The sequence below is a fragment of the Lineus longissimus genome, chromosome 2 (genome assembly GCF_910592395.1).
Source record: "Lineus longissimus chromosome 2, tnLinLong1.2, whole genome shotgun sequence".
Classification (NCBI taxonomy): domain Eukaryota; kingdom Metazoa; phylum Nemertea; class Pilidiophora; order Heteronemertea; family Lineidae; genus Lineus; species Lineus longissimus.
Genome location: NC_088309.1, coordinates 22,616,161 through 22,638,979, shown reverse-complemented (window position 1 = coordinate 22,638,979; position 22,819 = coordinate 22,616,161). Strand labels below are relative to the sequence as shown.

General features: G+C 40.9%; 1 protein-coding gene across 1 annotated transcript in view; it reads right to left on the bottom strand.

The window, feature by feature from the left end:
• Window positions 1-5,038: 5,038 nt before the first annotated feature.
• Window positions 5,039-22,819, bottom strand: part of LOC135483086 (fibrinogen-like protein 1) — a 34,407-nt gene continuing 16,626 nt past the window's right edge. Inside the window, exons 2-4 of the mRNA XM_064763604.1 lie at window positions 12,470-12,586; window positions 11,978-12,115; window positions 5,039-10,331 (exon numbers count right to left, since the gene is read on the bottom strand). Of these exons, the coding sequence (XP_064619674.1) occupies window positions 9,889-10,331; window positions 11,978-12,115; window positions 12,470-12,586 (698 nt within the window). The 3' untranslated portion in view covers window positions 5,039-9,888. The remainder of the gene's footprint in view (window positions 10,332-11,977; window positions 12,116-12,469; window positions 12,587-22,819) is intronic.

Genomic DNA, 22,819 nt, shown 5'->3' with positions numbered 1-22,819 from the left:
TCCTGGCTCAAAAGTACGTGCAGCCTATGGCCCAACATGACCTGAAGGCTACAGCCCTATTCGTCACATCCACCAACCTAAGCATTTGAGGATGTCTTCGAAAGCTGACATCTCAGAGGAAGAATTCCCGTGGCCATCCAGCGGTACCCTTGTTCAGAATGCAACTACCAAGTCAAATTATTCGGAGACGCCGTGGCCTGCCTGCTTGTATGCGACCAGAAACTTGACGTTTAGATTATCACAGGACCACGAGATTGCAGCACTATAGTTTCAATAATATTGGTGTTGCCGAGCCGGAAAGTCCCAACCGAAAAGTCATCCATGGTCTCTACAGCTGTCTCCCTATGGAAACATCGAAATATGGGGAACAACCACATGTTGAACTGGGCGTTAACGATATGATGGATAAGGAGGGTGGTGCTGTTAGAGGACTTGAGTGGTCTCGGTCATGTAGGGACTCCACCTCAATAACAACTTCAGAAGCTGGCATAGAACAGCTTGGATGCGTCTGCGAAGATTTCAATCTGAAGTTGGAATTATATAAACATCAAAGATGGCTCGGTGGGACCCGCCCTCAATGACTATGGTTTATTTAAAAGACTCTGATTGGATGCAGGGAAAATGGAATTAAAGCTGTAAAGAATTTGATATTTATTGACAATCATGTACTAAACGTTAGCTTACACTCCATAGCAGGGACAACAATGCTGCCGATTCCGTTTGTCGCTGAAACCATTTTGAGTAACATTTTGTTGTTTTTAATGACATGAATGACAATGGTAGTTCTCATTTTCAAGACGTACTTTTCAAAGTCTGAATACCAAAAGTTAAGAAATTACGCGTCATAACAGGTCTCATTTCGGCCGTTTAACGCCAGATACCTCGACCAGCGACATCTGGAGACGATTTCGCCCTGCCTACTCCTGGCAAACTGGGTTTGAGATGCAAAGGATTGAGACAATGTCTCTTCTTTCCTGTTCCTTCAATGGAGGAGTTGAGAGCGGTTTCCGCAGCACTGTCCATCTTGTTTGTGGCCGTGCCCCTACTTTTGATTTTGCTAGCCGGAATGACATCATTCTTGTTAAAAGGTGTCAGCCTTCCGGCATCAATTTCGGAAGCAACGTTGAACTTGCCCGTGTTGATTCTGGGAGCAACCTTGACCTTGGTGTTAGGAGTGACCCTTCCCGTGTCGATTTTGGAAGCGACCTTGACCTTGATGCTAGGAGTGTCTCTGCCCGTGTCGATTTTGGGAGCAACCTTGACCTTGGTGTCAGGAGTGACCCTTCCCGTGTCGATTGTGGAAGCGACCTTGACCTTGGACTTGGTGTTTGGAGTGACTGTGCCCGTGTCTTTTTTTGGAGCAACCTTGACCTTGGTGTTAGGAGTGACCCTTCCCGTGTCGATTTTGGAAGCGATCTTGACCTTGATGTTAGGAGTGACTATGCCCGTGTCGATTTTGGGAGCAACCTTGACCTTGGTGTTAGGAGTGACCCTTCCCGTGTCGATTTTGGAAGGGGCCTTGACCTTGACGTTCGGAGTGACCCTGTCCGTATCTATTTTGGGAGCAACCGTGATCTTATGAGGAGTGACCCTGCCAGTATTGATCTTGGAAGCAATTCTGAACTTCCTATCAGGTGTGACCCTGCCTGGTCCACGGATTTTAGGACTAACCTTGACCTTGGTATTAGTAATAGGAGTGACTCTGTCCGTTTCGATTTTTGAAGCAACCTTGACTGTGGTATTAGGACTGTTTCTTCCAGTGTCGATTTCCAAAATTTCGTTGACCTCGTTACTCGAAATGACTCTGCCCGTGTCGATTTTCGAAATAACATTGATCGTGTTATCCGGCGCGACTCTGCCTCGACAGGTTTTCGAAACAACCTTGACATTGGCATCCGGAGAAGGTCTACCTCTACCCGTGTCAATTTTTGCGGCAATTATGACCTTGTAATCAGGATTCCTGCGTGTATCAATTTTCGAAACAACCTTGACCTTGCTATCAGGAGTGGCCTTGTCCGTATCAATCTTAGGCGCAAGAGTGTCTCCAGTAGGCCCGTCAGCAGTTGTGACTTCGGGTTTGATCTTGTCGGCAACACTCGTTTCGAAATCTGTTAAGCGTTCAAAGAGATGTTCACCATACCCGCTTGTTCTTTTTGTGTGCTTTTCTTTTCCATCCATCTCAGCAGACGACATCCTATTTAATTGTTGGGCGTCATTTGCCTGACAACCGTGGATGTGACAAATTTTGGCGTGATCACATCGTGCACAGTCGGTGCCATAGAAATATGACGAATTGAGGCCTGTCTCGATTATATATTTCTTTACCGTCTTCGCATCTGATGGCCCTACTCCATCAGTTAACACAGGCGTTACTGTGGTCACATCTCGTATATCGCTTTGAGATATAATTCTATAGAGTTCGTATGTAAGTCTCATTCGATGTTCCTCAGTTGAGATTGGAATACGGGTTCTGAAGATTTCTCCTCTCTTTTGACGGCAAACTGGAGGCGACGTCGACGCACTCTGATCTGGCAAACTCTGTTCTTCCATATGCAGAACATTAACGTTGTCTTTCGACCCTTCTTGTCCTTTTCCAACTGTACCCATGCCTTGATTAGCCAGTGGTTTCTCACTTGAAATTGGATTGTGGTCAGAATACAAACACTCTATATCAGGTGTTTTTGTTTCTTTTTCATCACTTTCTACATTTCGTTTCCCTGCATCAGAAGTGTCTGGGTCAACTGACCCCATATTTCTATATTCATTCATTTTTGTATCGCTTTTATTATTTCGTTTCGGTTTTTCTTTAAACTTTGATGACAATTTTTCCATCCCCTTATCGCATTTCATCGGTTCGCAATCTTCTTCAATTATCTGCTCAGTTGAATATCCAAATTTTCTTCCTGGAATGAGAAAGGAACCGCCATTAATCAGTACGTATATGCCGTACAGTATGTGTTTACTATAAATAAGTTTTTTAGTGCCCAGTGTATATACATGTGGAACTCAGATGCGCGTGCGAAAGTCACCAAACGCCATTTCGAAAAAATGAGATAATTTATATGGTGAGACGAAGCCGACAATCTCCGACAGGCAAATGGTGAAACGCAATCGAATTGGATCTCAGATTTTCTTTTCAGATCAAAACCTACCAAGCCATGCCAGTCCAGAATAATGGTAGACTCCTCCAATCATCAGTCGTAACATGATAACGACACCTGTAACCAAAGTAGAAATAAATTTAGCCAGGGGCAGGGGACGTATGATAAATGATATATGTTGCCTACGTCATGGTTCGGTCGTTCGGACACTTTTCCATCGGGACATTTTCTGCTTCTACACCAGCATACAAAATCGCAATCCCTCAATCATCATCATGGCTCATGCGATATCAACGCGGTTCCTTTTTTCATGGCCTACCTTGCTCATTTTTTAGCCCTCTCTGATCCTGGTTTGAAGTTTTCTAAGGCAACTAATTCGAATGGGACCTTAACATGTATATAATTTTCTCTATTTTGAGGCTATCATTCGGAACTTGGAACTCTGGACCGCAGTCGGGATCCCGGGCAAAATTGTGCAAGACGTCGTGACGTCGTAACACACGTGGACTATTGGGCACACACACTATTGAGCGACATCCGTCAAGATGACATGATGACGTCACGTTGGTCCAGGCCAATGACGTCTTATAATATGATCAAGTATACAATGTATTGATTGATATGATGAATATTGTCATTTGACGAGAATGGAAGTAAGAATTGAGGGGAGGACCTGCATGGGTTACATGTAAACACGTACCCAGAGTTGGCAAACGTGGATCACCATGCATTGATGAGACAATATTGTCCGCACCTTTTTTACTTCTTGTTTTTCAATAAGGCAAACTAAAATGATATTTACTGTTAAACGACTTCGTACCGCTCCAAAATTACTAATCTTTCATTGTTTACAGGATCAATAACAAGTCAAGTGTATTATATTCAAATTCCATTAAAAATATCATAAGAACAGTTACTTAATCCTGCGAAATCTAATTTTGGACGAAATCAAAAGGATGAATGACATACAATAGGGTCTATTTTAAGGTTGAGTTGCACCAATATTTTGTTCTACATTAAAATGCTTCTAAAATAAGAATGCCTTTTTTTCTATTTTTAGGTCTACTTTGGGATAGTTATGAATGGTTGCAACGGTTTATTAAAAACTCATTCTTAATCGCGTCAGATCAATATCGCCAAATATTTAGGATTCTATTTTGGGTTGATCCATGTCAATATTTTAGTCTTTGTCAAAACACGGCAGTATTTTTTCTCTTTATTTTGCGCTCGGTCGACATTGAATTGCACATAGATAAGAAATATCACTTTTTAATGCAACCTGATAATAAAACTTCTTTTACCCTATCAGGGTATTTCGTCCAAACGTACAAATTCTCCATATACCAATAGTATTTCATTAGCGCAAGCTTTTGTCTCAATTTGGTGTCTCATGCCAGACTTTGTGCTGGTGTATTGATCCTTTTTTGGTTTTTTGTTCTTTGAAAAACGTCTATCATTTAGACTTATTACTTTTGAACATGCTTTATCATGAGTTTAACAACCCCTTTCATTTTCTGAATTCTATTAGACATAATCGTGACATGATTTCAAATATATATTTTGGAGGGTATTCATGTTAACAAGCAATAACTTACTGAATTTATGAGTCAATTTCGTGAGAAAACAATATCCTCACAGTGGAGATCATATTGCGATCATCAGATGCTTTCTTTGCCGGCATTGACGTCCCAAGTGATCGATCTTCTTGAGACTAGCTTGAGTCATTGGAATCTAAATCCGTCATGGAATCCTTGCTTTAAGACGTAATTTCCCAAGGACTCTACATTGACACTTACATGATAGAGTCCTGATAAGGTATCAACGGACACGGACTTTCAGACTCCTCGGAGTCTTGACTAATGGTCAACCCTTTGGAACTCCAAGATGCAAGCTTATACTGATAATCAGTAGGCACAGAAAGAAAATCAAGAGTCGGGTCGGCTTTTAGTTTTTATTGTCACCTTTCGTGGACAGAGTGGAACTTACAATTATACTATATTACAGACAGGTCTTCTGCATCATGATATCAATAACTCGACAAAAATTAAGAGAGAAGTCCAGGAATCACAGATTATCAACTTTTCTCGGGGTCAATCTTGGGGTGTGTGTGGTTCTTACTTTTGATACATATTTTATAAACTATTCTGTTTGTTAATATGATCAAATGTGAAATAACGTAAATAAGAAATAAAGAATTTGAATGATAAATATGGTCTTTACATTGTTTAAAATGGTACTGCTACTACCTTTAGTGAAGAAGGATTTCGTTTGAGTGATGTGACGAGGCAGACATCACATTTTGTCCCTTAAAAGTAAAATACTTGCAAATACAACTTTATCCATTAGAAATACCAAATACAGAGTGCTCGTTATTATTTCTGCCATGGTGTTCAATGGCTGATTTATTACCAAATGTGAAATTGAAGATCCTTAAGTACCATAACAGGAAGAGATGAGCTGCATTCCTCAACTTACTGATACAAAACGGGAAAATGTCTCTAAAAATGCCTATTCTTACTGCATGAGCCATGAAATATGATAATTCATGTCATTAATGCATTTGCCATTAACGAATACATCGTTGAGATACTTCTTTTCAAACTCAGATGTAATTGAGTAATTTGTCTGAAATGTAAAACTATTTGAGAGTTATCCTTATTCCTCTACAGTGTAGACGAATTGAAAAAATCACAATAAAACCTGCTGACGTACATGTACATAGGCCTTCTTTCAATTAGGTGCAGGGATTGAAGTTGTATCATAAAAAACGGGGAACAATGACGAATATAGTCCCGGTTTATACTTGAAGATATCATGATGATCCTTTGAACCTCTGACGACGATGACGTCACGATATCTGTCAGAAAATACGAAATATAAATAAATAATACGGTGTTGGACTACATGTACATGTATGAAGAGTACCACAACACTATACTACTGTGGATTCTGATATCGTAATAGTGGTGATATAAGGTCGAACTTAACAACTTTGACACCGATTTCTGTATAAATTAGCATTGACGTAGCAAAAAAACTACAGCGGTTCTTGAACATTAATACGTAACACTGTTTTCCATCCTCTTATCATTCTTATAACATGCACCTTTGGGAATGACCAAGGGTAATCTGTATTGTATGTACTAGCTAGCAATCAACAACAACAACATCAACAACAAAAACAAAATTAAAAGGGACACTCCCTTGGCGCATTTTTATCCAGAAACGAAGAAAAAGAAACTGAATGTAAGTGAAATATTTTTCGTGAAATAAATCTTCTTCCGGATACATGTAGACGAAAAATTAGTGACAAATGGTTTACGAAGGAAGAAGACGGTAATTCTTTTGTGTGGTTTAGTGACCAATTCAGTTCAGATTCAAAGGAATGCATGCCTTCTTGATGAAGGCATTCGAAGCCCATGTAGTCCATAGGCTACGCTTGATATCTCAGAACTTGGGTCCCGATTGAACATCATAGACTGGTATTCGGAGATAACTAGGGTCGAAAAGCTATATATTTCGTCAAAAATGAGAAGGGGCCAAGCATGAATTCGAACCTGGCGATCTCAGAGACCACCGTTTTGTGCAAGCTTATAAACATAATCGGTACTGAAAATATTCAATCCTTGGGTAAGTGAGGGTTTCATTTCAAGTTCCCAAAGTCTGCATGTTATCAGAGACGATGCGAAAACAACAGAGACGAAATACATCATCATCTCCAAAATACTTTAGGACCACAACGATAATTTTATACAATATTTACAAATCGATCTTTATTTTATTCTACACCATTCCCGTCCCTATAACAACGTAAATATAACTTGTCACCTAGCGCCGACAGTAGCCTACAAATAATGCATTATCACTTCAGTTAAATAAAATCGACGAAGGTAAGTATGATACTAATACTTGCGACGAGGTTTAAAAGCAATGATGTGTAGTGACGTCAGAGTCATGGTTGACAGTGAAGCAAAATGGCTGGCATTGCAAAGCGTTATTTTGTAGAGAATTCGGAACAATTTTGCTTTCGAGTTCTCGCGCTAAATGTGGGCAATGATATTTTGCTCTCACTGCATTGATAGCAGCTAAATATTGAGGAATGTATTAGCCTTATAATGAGCCAGGATAGAGGGGAGTGAATGAACGCTTTTGAGATAAACATATACTACAACTTAGAAGTTTCCACCTGTGTTCCATCTCAAATCCGTCTTGGACAAACATACATAGACGAGTTAGGAGGCAATGGCTTGAAATCATTAACTGAAACCCCACTTTCATTTTACCGACGATCATCGTAATGGCCAAGGGTTAATAAGCAAACTCGAGCTGAGTTTATCCATCAAGACTCTCCAATCTCAACAGGTTTGGCCGCTGTTGCATCTCGGCAATCCCGCCAACGCCAAATTATCAATACGCCCATCGGTGATCGCGAGTTCTGAGCGAATTAGAAATCAACACAGTACGTATTATAACATTCAATACTCCTCATCCCCAGAAAGAGTTGTGCTGAGAATCTGTTTCTAGACAGTTTATTACGAATCTAATAGTATACATAGATACTACATAACTGCCGATTACGTAGTGATCAGAGATTATCGTAACTACAAGATGGATGACAGTGCGAATCTAGGCATGTGCGTTATCTCGTTGTAATAGAAGGAAAGCTGTACGCCCGGCACGGACACAGACAAACACCACAACCTGGGGATTCTTAGGCTGTACCAGACACATAACCCGATTAATTAAATGAACAGCCCGAAATATATATTTTCGAAGTTTTGTCACCGTCGGTCTGTTCCGGTGAAAATACGAAAAGAATGAATTGTGTCGATTCGAACATGAAATACTTACACGGTTATTAACCAATGTTGATTTCACAATGGAATATCTTGGTTCTATAGTCATGATAGTTGCGTCCGAACTTGCCACCTTCCCAACCCTCAACCCGGAGGATGGCGGTGGATTTTGTCTGTTTCGTGCCGAACGATCTTTGTCGTTCTATGCGCCACTACACACCATTGCTTTCTGTATGATAGTGTGCTTGCGAAATCAAATGCCACCTAACAGTCACTCTCAGCAGTAAAAATAATCATCTTCTGAAAATGTGAAAAGAAGTGATAGTTGGCAATGATTTCGTTCCGCAGTGTGCCACAGCTCGTGAAGGGCTCCCTTTGAAATTGTCCTTTGACTTGATATTGCAGTTGTGTACATGTACTTTCCGTGGGACTGGTGATGGTCTGAAGAACTGTCTCCTCGTCATTCTCGTGGCTCCCAATCCCGTCCTACATCATGGAGTACAACTCTCTATGTTTAGCACAGTCGAAAGACAACAGCCTTTTAAACTGCACGGAGGGCCGAAAATGACGCCGAGCATTTGCTCATGGCCAGCGCGAGATGAGGCAGGCACTAACTGGTGCAAGTACACATTCTCTGAGGTAGAGACGTAATTTCCGCCACAGTGGTCACGTGGGAATCACGTGGGCATCAGCCTAAGCTGATGAAATATGTACAATTTGTCATATTATGCGAATCTTATTCTATGAAACAGTCATTTAACACGAAATACATTGTGACTAATTCTAAATCAGATTTTGGTTGTGCCAATGAACACATACTCTTTTATCAGAGTTTTTAACCGGTCTCTATAGGCATAAAGCTGCAAATGGACTTAGCACTCCCGTTGAGCACTTTAAACATCTCCGACGAATATCCCTCCCTGGAGATACGATAAAACTCCAGTTAGTCCGCATTATATCACGCGTAAGCAGACTATGTAAATCACTTCACAGCCAAATATCTCATATCGCAATCTCTCCAGGGGCGTCCTCCATTCTCAAGTGACCACCGCACTCAGCCTCATTCGTACTGAATGCGTCGACAGTGATGTTCACTCAACGTCACTCCACCCACTCCTTAGTGTAGTAGAAACAAGGGCTTTCAACAACATTTACAATAAGTAGATTCCGAATCGTACCGTTTCTACAGAATGATTCAATTCCTGAAACGAAATTGCCAGTTTTGAAGTGCATATTGCCTCGCTGAGTTCATCATCGGATCACATTAACCAAGCAACGGCGAGCCTCGGTGGCGAGGCCAAAAGCAGCCGTTTCCGTCCAACAGTCTTTTAGCCAAAGTTAATAGTATCACATGTTTCCAGGAAGTATAGGGTCCATTAGTCTCTCGGAACGATATCAACGGTACTCTCCTGTGCGCGTCTCCGACTCACCTCGCTTGCCCCACCATGCCCACGGTGTCAGTGGGTCGTAAACGAACATCGATCGAAAATGAATACACATTTTCGGCTGTTGGCGTCTTCACAGTATTATTTTCATAGCAACTTGTTAACAGGATTATCGACTGTCCCTCCGTGAGTTAGATACCAGGACACATAATGAAAAAAAATGTGTTATTGAAGACTCAGAGGTATAGATAATTTCAGATGATATTGGTCGATATAAATTAGAGTGTCGCCATTACATACTTTTTACAAGTTGTTGAATAATTCAGGCTTTCATACGGCCCTCATGGGTATATGCGCTATCCATATGACTAGTCTGAATACTGGTATATCCTAATGACTTTTTATGCTATTTTCTATTTAATGGAAATGAATTTGAACAAATGTATGCTTTTTGACTAGTGTACAGATGCTAACGTGACACCGTAATGCAGATCCTTGTACAGCACAGAAATAATACTGCTCAAAGTGTTCCGAATTTCTCCGAAGAATACCGAAGTCAGCCAGTTCATATCACGTGACATATGCTGATGTCAAGATGGCGTTAGACTAGTCCACTGTGTCGTTCCGCCTTGAGGGATCGGAAGCTTTCGTTGAGGGTTTCACCAGCATGGCGGCATATTTTAGTGAGGAGTGGAGATGGATTGTATTCCATTGGATGCCATTCCGCACGAAATAGTTGTTGTGCTCGCCCTTTCTATAATAGATACCATTCAAATGTGACTCGAAGCAACTTTTGAACCACCAGGCACCGTGGTAATGTTCTGCACAATTGTCGTAGAACCGGTCATCATTGTCCCTGTCACGTGTACTGAATGCCTGGTTATTATGATCTTCCCAATATGACGTAAGGGAATCCCCTGCGTTTCCATGGTAACCACTGACGTGTATCCGGTACTTATCCGCCTCATCCGCAATACTAAAATGATCGTATTCTGCATAATATTTCTTGCCTTCCCAGGACTCCATCTCAATACGTAACATATAGTCACCTGCAATGAGAAAGGAAACATTTAGATTATTCCTCAACCAAAACAGACACATAAGCTATTTTGCGAAACCTTCTTCCTTTGGTGTGACATGATTGGTTTTGCCGCAGTAGGCATTTTGTATAAAAGGTTTCACCATTTGATCGCAAGAAGGTTCTTTGTGCTGGTATTTGCTCAAACTTGCTCTATTGACGTATGTTGGAGCACCCGTTCATTCCTTCGAAATCTAAGATGGCCGACCTAGAGATCAAGATGGCTGACTTAATAAATCTAAGATGGCTGGTGACTGTTTGACTTGATATCAGAAGGGTCGGTCAATACCAATGCTATTGCCAGCTCATTTTTAGTTAAGAACATCATTCAGACAGTTCCAATCACTAATGACCCTGAATTCATGGTATTTTCCCATTCACATGTTTATTGCGGACAAATAATCCAAAGCTTGCGGTTCAACTAAGCAGTCTATTCGCTTTCATACAGACTTTTCATCGGCCAACAGACTTTCAAATGAATCATTACGGAATGTGTTGTTATTCAAAGAAACCCTTTTATGGTTCATTAGAAAGGGACACTTGAAGTCCTTCCTTCTTGTTGACAAGATTCTGTCGACTGATCACATTAGACATTCCAAGAAATCACACATTTGTATCAAGTTGACATAGCTTGACATTCCAATGGAATCATACCCTTGAAAAATGACAGCCAAATTTGTATAAAAGGCACAACCAGAATTTTAAGATCATCACGAGAAAATGAGAATTCGTTCCCACATTCAAGCCATTGCTAAATGCTGATAATTACAGCCAGCTGTTGACGCTCAACATAACCGGTCTAAGACTGATATCTCCGTAAAGCCTAACCAATTTCTGGCTTCATACGCTTTTATCCTCATATATACCAACATATATCTCGTGTCAGAATCGATAACTAATTTTTAAGTAATAGCATTCGATGTTGAGGTAATAAATTGTGAGCTCCAGTAGTTGTAGTTTACCTGTATACATGTCTGCTTGGGTTCTTAAACCCATCAACAGGTCCCAGGGAGAAGGAGCTCACGACCTCTACGAACTATTATGGGTAGAGTGCCAGTTTTTCTCTGAGGCTGAGGTCAATTTAGGTCCACTTAGTCAACTCCGAATTGATCATGTTTTAGCCAAACTTTGAGCCAAACCTAGTTACAGTTAAACTGATATATATGTATGGAATCACGACCTGAATTATACATGACTTCAGCACATGATGACACTGGCGTTACCAAGAAAATTCTTTCCTTGGGGGAGAGAAGATCCCAAGTCACTTCCAACAGAAGAATGTATCGAGCAGAAGTTCCAACAAGTTAACAACTAAATTGGATATTCGATCTTTCATTATTCCAGCTATCCATGGTTAGTAACAACATGTTAAAAAACTAGTTGCTGAAATCGTCTTGTTTGTTACAGAACCTGTTACATATCTTTGTCTGCCTGAATGTCTGTGGTTGACTTTTTCATGACAGAGTTCGATAATTGAAATTGATGGCATCCTTCTTTGGAAGCCAAGGTGTATTGCACGTCTTGTTTACAAGATCCAAATCCAAAAGTATCACAGAACGCTATGTGGGTTCGACCAGCCTGATTTTATGCCCTTCAAATCCTCTCTACTGTTCATACCTTGTGATGTTAGTTCATGTATTTTGTCGTTTCCAAGCCAGAATTCTGCTTCTAAATTGCCAAAGCCTCTTTTGAATTCGTCCCACTTTTTAAAGAAGTCGATGGAGCCATCCATTCGCCGCATAAGAATAGTCCAACCTGCAAATAAACAGACAAAAAAGGTGTCATGAAAGATAAAACAATATGAACCATTTTCAGAAACGTATGGGAATTGATTGAGTTTCAAGTGAGGATGAATGTTAGAGAGATGGCATAGACGAGATGACTCAAAAACCTATTAGGTTAAAAAGCGTTTAAAAAGTCATTTTTCTTTGAAGTAACATGTTTTGGATGGTGCTGATTAAACCAGTACAGTGAATGATCGGTATGTCGGGCTAAAAACAAGCTTAGTCGGTGGCTGATGAAATCGTATTGGTGTGTGTGTGTGTTTTGCTGCACTTCACAGATTTTGAAGAGTATAGCTTTATTTAGTGAAAAAAAGTTAAAACTTACCCGCATCGTCCGTCATTTGACAGCATACTTTAAATGATGACTTCGTGCCCGTCGGTTCGACTGTGATGTAATAATTTCCAGCGTAATGGCTACCACTATTGAACACATCTTGACAATCTGAAACGAGAAAGGCAGGCAGAACATCAGCATAGTCGCAAATAGATTTTTCATCAGACGACCTGCTGACATCAACCAAAGGAACTATGCACCTAGGAGTAAATATGTATGGATACGCTGCATGTAAGATTTTTTACTTGGTGGTATAGCCCATCCTGAACTTCAGGTTTTTGATACACTTACCTCGTACGTTAGTATGTTATATCGAGAGGTGTAGTATATTGAAAACCACTAGTGCCTGGATGGGTATAGCCTGGATGCCTGATCAGTGGCAAAACGTCACTTGTACTTTAAACGGCCTGTTACACGAGCTGCACATTGCTATTCAACATTACCAATCGACTTGAATCACAGAACATCTAGTTATGAGTTGGTTCATATGCTAAGTAAGATAAGGGAATTGCCGCTAACATGAAACACATCAACGGATCAGGCACACCCAGCATATTCTCCAGTTTTTATCATCCTAAGTTACCGGACTCTTATACACACCAAATGACATATCCAAGTACAACTTGTATAAAGGTTTTGAGGTATACAGGGTGAAATGAAACCGCTATCTTCCAGACAGGTCGATTAATTACGTTTGGGATGGTGTGTACTTTATTTGTCAAATATTAGACTAGACATCGATACCCAATCGATGTATTGCTTGTTAATGTTGTCATGCATCATACACCATGACACCTGAGGGATACCTTATATCAAGAAGGCGAATAGTTGCAAACCCCTCATATCATTTTATCCAAGATTGCAAGATGACCTTCCGTTATGTGCTCTTTATAGCAGAACCCACTGATCTCTGTCCGTGGATGCATTGGGTCATCATAGAGTTCAAAATCCCGATGATGATCAGCATCTTGTTAAAAAAGACAAAAATCTTTTTTCAAAAGTACTTCACTTCCTAACAAATATGTAATACATTGGTCCCCGCCCCAGAAATGTGCTAATGATTTCGTCAAATGCTGGCAGAGAGTACCACTCTAAAAGAGGTATTTTTCGTGTGGTATAAATCCTGGACCTTTTAGCATCAATTATCCTGTCGCCTCGTACATAATGCTTTCGTATTTCGTAAGGTATTATGAAGGTAAATTGTTTAGTCTACTATGCTCTTATTGTGTGTAAATCATCTCACTCGCACGTAACGACAACGCTGAAACGTCTGCCGAAAAGCAGGTACAACTGGTCGCCTGTCCAAGATGGCGCCTCCTAACGACAAATCAGGATGCCCCGCGCCCAATCCTGATGTTTTGTTTATTTTTCCTGCAAAAACTCGTATTTTACTTTCCATTACCAAGTGTCGGTTGCTGCTGCACCCTATGAGCAAATTGCACTCAAAGCCAACGATACGTTCACATCATCAACTCCTTCAGCGCAAAAGTAATTTGTTCCTGTTTTACTTTGGGAAAACTGATGACTTGTTGGCGCCTACTTTATACTACACCTGAGGTGAGGGATACAAGTAGGTGAACCGAGAACGTACTAGGCTGTTGTGTTCATGCCAACGGGTAGCGGCAATACATACATCCTAATCAAAGGATAAAATTATACTACCAACACCATTTCATTGATCATCAGTTTAAACGAGTAATGCACAGATACGAGGAGGCAGAAAATATGTATCTGAATCCGAAGTAGTATTTGATTCAGAGCAAAGTCAGCCTTGTCAACGGCAATCGGTCCATACTGTTCAAGGGAGACTCTAGACAGGATCCAGATGGACCAGGTTACGTGTCACGAAATCACCAATGTGTGTCTCTGAACAACACTATTGAGCATGACATTCGAAATTAATCGTTTTCGCGGTGACTGTTTCATCTGTTGCTTTACATGTAGCTTAAGCAAAGCAAAATATAAAATGAAACCAATTAGCCAGGAAAGCGTAGAAAACGATAACGTTGCCCAATTTTCCTCAACAGCGCCCGATCGAACATTGTCTACCGTACGGCTTAACGGCTTACGGCTCCATTGGAGTTCAGGTAAACAAGCACGTACTTTCCTCTCCGTGAGGGAGTACGGCGTCTAAGTTGGCAATCACTCATTAGAGAGCCTTTGATGTGCTTGGAACTAGGCTGATCCCGTTCAACCAGGAAATGTTACCTATGGAGCTAGGTGGTCTGTTGCCCATGTACAGCAGGTTCTAGAACTGAACCTTCTGTTTACATTGGCCGCTCGAATTTATTTACTTCGGAATCTATATATCTTTTTGAAGAAGATTCAGTTCAGTTGTATTAGGACAGGTAACCCTGATGATTCACAAACAAAAGCATTGAAAATATCTTTGACATTGAGTTTTGTTTAGGATGACTTCACATATTCAATTGAGGAAGGTTTGGTATTGATATCGAAACATTACAGATATTATAGAACCACAGCAAAATGAGTTAATCACTTAAATATAAGTATCCAGATTCATATTGACAAACTGACTTCCAACCTTATTGTACTTAATGCAGGTTCTTAATCAAACCTCCGTGCACCAGGTAATATCGCTACTTAGATATGATTTATAAGCTTCTTCTATTTAATATCCCCGTTTAGCGGCAGATTCTTTATTCTTCACGTAACCTAGCAAATGCAGGCCTCTTCACCACGTAACAAAGCTTCCCAACCATCAGATGAACCGGTTGGTTTTAGTTGGTGTTGAAAGCAATATTAATAAATTGCATAACAATTTACTACAATATATCCATGTACATGTACCTCCGAAAAGAAAGCTAAAAATATTATTACTCCAAACAATAAGGCCCGTGCCAAAGTTCATGCGACGCCGAAAAGGTAAAGAAATAACAAAAATATGTATTAAAGCAACCCCGGTTCAAAATATCCAAAGTTTTGAGGTGTTTACCGAAAATTCCGAGACTTTGTTTGGAAGGGCCGAGGACGTAAGAAGAAAGTTTGCCGACACGAATCGTTAGACTCGATTGTAATTCATGCATTGTAACAATCATTAGGGTTGTTTAGGAAAGTCATAACGTTTGAAAACGAAACATTTAGATAGTTACCAGTTAACTATTGCACTAAGAATTAGCCGGTAGACGAAAGGCTGTACATGTTTTCTAAGACATTTTCGTCCATCGGGGACGCGCTTACAATAAACAAGGGTACTACGAGTGTAGGTAACGAAGAAGGTATGAAATGAGAATATGATGCATTGGGTCATTGAGAGCCTAGCATTTTCAAATCTATGCATGTTTAATTTGTTGTGCCAACCAACAGGGTAAAACGATATTCAAGAATGCATATGTCTGTGGAAAACAAAGGTGTACGAGAGGAAGACGGGCTTGTCTGTGCATGAAGGTGTATTAGGCTGAGGCGTTCAGCCTTTGCGCTTCCCCGATCGTGAAGTACAGACGGGGTAGAATGGCGGAACTTGTTGGTGTTGGCAAACGATTTTGTTTATATTCTTGTTGGTTGGTGTGGCCTAGATAACATAACTACTGCACTCCTTAGATTTGGTCGCAATCACTTCACAGCAAAGACGACAACAGGCAAAGTCGGGTGAAAAGGAGGAATACGATTTCATATATTTGGGGTTGTAATTTTAAAAAGAACATTTTTACATGACGTAGCAGGAGAATTCTGAGCATGTAAAGACACTTGACAAGAAATATTTCTTCCGAATCTTGAATAACTTCGCAAAGGCCTGCTTCCACATAAGCGTTTCAACTTCGTAGACACAGTACAATTGGGAAAAGATCACCGTCCAGACGGAAGCGTTGAGAAGACACTTTCTGGGTCATTATAAATACAATTCATGACATTTAAAAACTCAGCCAATGTCCATGTCAGCATTGTTGGTCGACAAAGTAACGTTACTATTCCATTGCCTGGTAGCTAGCTATCTTAGCTAACTTGGTTGTAATCGTGCCAATATATATTATTAACTTTGGCAAGCCATCATGCAATTCTTAGCAATACTTTATAAACATGTAAGTTAAGCTTAGGTATAGACTATCCTAAATGTGTAACCGTTCATTTATCTACCCTTGTCAATAACATCGAAAATACGCTGTTGTATTCCGAAATAGGATTCATTGTCGCCAAAGTAAATACAAAAAGATACAGAAGAGGGAGTTGCGCATCTCATCATTGCAATACCCTAACCCCCCCCCCCCCCAAACTATAAAATGCAGAGAGAATACCCGAGGCAATCCTGCACGCGTAACGGTTAAGTTCTTATACTTTCTTTGGACTTTCGAGAGGGAATAAACTACCGAGAGACAGTGCAAAAGCATAAGTTACCACCAGGTTTAAGCACCCCCCTGGCAATGCCTGGGTGGCTACTCTGTGTTTACTGTCAGCTAATAATCAGATACAGCAAGTTGCCACTCTTCAAAGACACTGCCAAATACAAACGTCGTTAAAGGACAACACCGACTGAATTTGATACCAGAATATTCCTTTAGGGACGTTAGATGTTTGATATCCAAGCTCTGATCTGGCAAACATAGGCGGATGATTTATTTCCAACTTAAAAAGCAGACAGGGGAAAAGAACTAATGAAAATGAAGTCATGTTTGTTCTCCTCAACATTTTATACTTGATATCCGTCCTGTCTCCAGAGGGGCTTACTTAACTTTTTAAGCAATGAGAGTGGTTGATGAAAGTGGCAAGATGAATGCGATAGGTGGAGAAAGAATGGTTACATTAAGTCAAAAAGTCGTTGGAAATGGACCGTATGCATCCCAAGGAGATACATTATGCAGGACATTATGAGAATCAAGCTTCCCGATCTCTCATTATGACAAGCATCATGACAGTCTAGACACAAGAACAACAAGAATAGCACTCTTCAGCAATGTTGAATAAAATGAGTTATCTTTCGTGGGTCATTACTAGCATTTACCAGGGGCACCATGAACAGAAACGGGGGCATCCATACATCAAACACATATGATCAGATACCGACATCCCTACCATGTCAATCGACCCTTGGTATCAGCTTCCCGTGGCATCATAGGGGACACGCATATGTATCCGAAACCGCGAAACCCATCCAGCAAATTGTTTCTTTGAGGAAAGTGCTTGGTACCCTCGGGTAAGATGGATTGGGAATGAGCTGTAAATTAATCATTGGAAATCAGCAGCAGTGAGGGAAAGTCAATAAAACAATCACACACTGGTAATCAGTTGTGGTCAGTTAATGCTGACTGTCCCTGTCCAAGCGCCTCCTGAGGCGGATTGGGTCTCGGGTTACATGTGTTTTTGTTGTTGTTGTCGTCTGAAATAGAAATGGGTCCCAGAGTAGAAGAGATGGCAAAAAAGATAATCAGACGGATAATTGTATTTGTTCGGCACGACAATTCTTTTCATTGAGTTCCTGCCAATGTCTAGCCAAAGATAAAGTATGAGAGATGAATGTGTATATAGTTTGGCCAACTGACAAAATAATAGTCTCTAACTTGAATTCATAAAAAGGCATGACGTCGGCTTTTTCAGCTTTGATATTGACTGGTTAATATTCCTTGCTTTTGAGGACATTATAATACAGGATAGGCATGTTGTGTTTTCGGTTCGGTTCTAAGGTCCCTAAATCGTTTGTGTATTCTTCTAACAAAAACGGAACAGTTTTTCCTGGTAGCTTCAAGGTTGATCGGTAGGTTAGTTGATCGTAGGTTACCATTCATGCTCCAGGCTGTCCGAACACCAACGCCGACAGTAGATCAAAAACGCGTCGACGTGCCCTTTTTTGAAATAATTCACAAAATACAAAGCGGTTTTTTGTGCTTTTGTTACCGTATTTTAACTTTAGTCAATACGTCCCGCTTCGTTATCCTCGCCCTGGTGGACTCTCACTATTAGTCCAGACTGCCCCCATCGATACCGGGAACAGAAACGGGCCACTGTCATTCTTACACTGTCAGGAAGAAGGTTGCGGAGAAGATATGTACAGGAAAGCCTGACCCAGGAAGAACACGAGCAAGAGGAAAACGAGTAAGGAGAAGAAGGAGGCCAAGGCAAAGGAGGAGGTGGAGAATTGAGAAGATTGATTGATGACAATTATTTTCCATATAAGTTGGTTAAAAGCATTGTCCTTATTGGCATGGGTGGTTCTGTCATGTCATGGTGACATTCAAATACACCTGTATTGAGTGTGCTATACCTAAACGGAGAAGGCTTTATTAAACCAGACAGGGGCAATATTTCCGACCTGTCCGAGTTGATCCGCATTCCGACCAGAAGCCATACGTTGAGGCGGATCAAGAATAACTTTACAGGTCCTGCTCGAATAGTCTAACCTAAATTTCGAAATCACTGTGTATTCCTGTGTAAAATCCGTCCTGTACTGCATATTTTCTATACCGGTCAAAGCAGGTTTTTTTTGGTGATGTCCCAAAAGAAGTATAAACTGGAAAGAAGTTACGCCGCTGCAGTAAATTGACAAAAACGATTACAGTTAAGTCCGTTGAAGGCAAACACCCCAGAACAGGCAAGTCAGAATAACTAGAAGAGAAATGTATATGATATACATAGCTCTGATTAAAACCTACCACCAGTACAAATCGATGATCGAACCCGGTTACATATTTGATGGCAGGCGAGGATATTTTAGACCATTGCCCACCAATCCACCTTTATTGATCAGAGCATTCGCCTGGTTGTGAAAATGGATAGCTTGGAAGGTAAAATTTGCTGACCCCCGACTTAGGAACATACTCTAAGCTTATTTCACCAATCACTGCAGAATAAAAGCGAATCGCCATATTTCCCCTTTAATATTGCTCACCAACATTGAAAACTAAGGGCTCAATGTATGTTCAATGATATATTCAATTGTAATTTACCCTTTTTAATCCCAAAGTGGCTTCTATCAACTACAGTGCACACATTTTTAAAAAAAACAGGTTTACCCACTATTAAATTGTTTGAAGAGACCCATGATATAGGGATAAGTAATTGAAGTAAGGATACTAATAAAAATAAAAATAAAGCGTTCCGCCGTGTTTGCTATGAGGGCCTACAAATACACACTTCTAATGCGTGGATTGACTTGAAGGATAGATAGGGCTTCCCTTGTTGATTTGCTATGGTTACCCTATGCTCCGACGCCTTCTCTCATCTAGGCATTGTACTGTGGAAGACGTGTAATTAGAACGAGCCTTTATATTTCTATTTTCAACTCGACAAACAATGCAAAACAGCTCACCAAGTGTATTGTTAAAGACGTTTACATATATATTCATTGTAGATAAACTGGCTAAGAGTACTTCATTTGTAATCGACGTAAATCAAGTTGCCCTTAGCTTTTCGAACCCAGCGTCACAACAACCAGGGTCGGGTCCAAACTGTGTCAAAAAGGCGACGAGTGTTTCATCGATAAACAAGGCTTGCTAAAAAAAGAATTTTGTAATCTTTGTCGTCATCTGCAATACAATTTGGGGAACATTAGGGTATTTCTGCATCAGCAGCCAGTTACCATGAATATGCATCCACTAGTTCTACTACGTGTATGACCGAAAAGAATCACCCATATACTCGATGCCAAAGCTATGTGCATATTGATTCAAAGGAAAAACAATCGTTATGTTGACGTTGACCCCAAAATCAGCTGCAGGACAGCTCCCATATAACAAACCGGGTGTCAAGAAGGAGGAAACAGGTAATAACTTAGTTTCAGTACGTATCAATAGAGAAAGAACCAAATTACAGGTTTTGGTCATAAGGCTAGTGGTTTTGATGACCGGAATTGACCGACGTTCTCGTGCACGGAATGACTTATCGCTTCACTAAAGTCGCTTACATATCAGTCAGTTTGCCAACCACTTCAGCAAATGATTGATACGGGGTCGGAATTGCTCCGCAGTGATAAGAGGCCGAAAGTTTCTCACAGAATGAGGCAGTTAGGAGCCAAGTTGGCTCGTCTCTAGAACCATTCTTGATGTATTTTTCGCCTTGGTCGATGTGATGAAATTATCAATGGAGACGATAAAGGAATCGTACATGTTTTTCAAACGTTATGTTGTCACAGGTGAGAACTGAAAACTCCTTTCGAAATATTTAGACCAGCCAAAAACCGTAGGGACCGCAAGGTAGATGGCGCAAGGGGTTGGGCTGTGCCAGAACGAGGCACAGAACTGCGATGCCACACACACGAATCAGGTATAATAGGAATGTCAACATACTAATTGTACGTCCTGTCTCATCAGGATTGTTTTCACTTCACACTTGAGGCGAGCTGTCAAAAGATACTCCACCTTGAATAACACAACCTCACAACCGCGCAGAACCATCTACCAACAGCCACATGCCGGAAAGCGTTTTCTAAACCATCAGTGCCAAGATGTCTGAAACAAAGTGTCAAGAGGTGATCGCTGATTTGTCAACATCTTACACACTATAGTACATCCTCATACAGTCAATTAATTTATTACATGTAGTAATCGGCCGTGCAACTTCAATCACAGGATGCGACTGTTGAGTGAGATCGATAGACAACAAGCATAGGTCGACAACCATCAGTGAAAGACTCAAACACTTAAAACATGAAAAGCATTTACTAGTATTACCTTCGGTGAACCAAGCAGCCATTCGAAATGTGCAATGGAGACAGAAATGATGCCAGCCGCCACTCGAGCGATGATAACATCACCAAACACTGGTAAACGATGAAAGCAGCAAAGCAGCCAAGCGAACTCAACTGTTGCCATTTACAACTTCACCGACGCCGATGTGTCAATTGCAAATAAACAATTTGTCGACCGGCTGATCAATCAATCGATTGAGTGCAGTTGGCGTCTTTACAGAGTGAGTGAGATCCACTTGAGTCTGATGGGAAGACGCTCGTGCAGGCATCGAGGGGCGAGAGCGCAGCACTCGCTTATGGGGAAGTAGTCTGGCGTGTATCAAAGTGCGAAGAACTATTTTCTGGTTACGAAGAATCCCGCCTGCCCTATATCAACAGTAGTCTAGTTACAGATCTAGAATCTATTGTAACACAGCGATCAAGTTTTTTGTAAAGTCGTTTGAATGAACGCAAATAGGACGGAGCACTATGATGCCAATTGTTTCATGTGCGACTTCAAGCTGTAATATGATTTTTAGATCGAGACACGTTAGATCTAGATTTATCCAACTCAGGTTTTGTGAAGCTATTGATTGAAAAATGATCATAGGACAGATGGCGAATCAGATTTTTCAGATTATGACTGAAACCTTTTTTGTTTTGAGACAGTGGTGAAAGCTGGTATCCGCAGTCCGATTGATACACAAGTATTTAAGAACTTGGTGTTACTGTTGTAAAACTCCTTTTCTGTGCGACGGCGACGGTCACCCCTCGACCTTTGGAAATCACTCAAACCTTCCAGACATCCGCGAAGGTATGCCTGACTCTGGTCATACAGAGGCAAACATGCCTGTAAAGGATAGATGGCCATCGCATGAACCGGGAATTGAGGGCGACAGAAATGCTCATGAACTGATGATCAGTCGTCTACTTCATAGCTATTACATATTTGACAAATTCCGTTGTCTTCAATCAGATGACGTACATCGCAATCCTTTACACCCCGATCTGGGCGCGCAATGGAGTCGGCCGTCTTTTTTGTGGTTGAAGCAACCCTTCAATCGCAGATCGAAAACAATCCAAAATTTTAGTTCGAAACCTGTGCTGATGGCTGCCTTGCCATACTTGATAGCTTCAAAGGTTTGCAGCAAAACGACGTACATGTAGCCACTGATAGACGGTATACATTCTTCATCTTAGTGTTCGACGACAGACCACTAATCGAACTGTGGCCGTCTTGCTCCATGTCTCCAACAGTTTCTTCTGGACATTTTGTTCCTCCTTCCAGGTCGCTCTCAAAACAGAGCACAGTCTTGGAGACTTTGAGCGATTAGATGAAAACAGGTTAACAAAGAAATTTACATTGACGAGCCTAAGCCTGAGCATCAAGTATTAAAAAATCAACCAAACTATTCGATAAGGAATGCCAACGACACCTATAATCTCGGCCAATCTTCTTTTCGTAGATGGTTTGCCAGAAAATAGCAAACATTGAGCGCGTCAATCAGGTAAATATACGAAGCAGCTGTGAACAGCCCGAAGCTGGTAGGTTTAACTTAACGAGGTTCCGGAATTTTTCCGCATTGTGTGTGGGAGAGACCAGTCTACCGATTTTTACGTTGCTGGGTGAACAGACGTTGATACGAGCGTGTTTAACGCTTCATGTTCAGTACAGCTCGTTATCGAAAAGATGCGAATGCATAGGGGAAATGCGCAGCAAAAAAAAT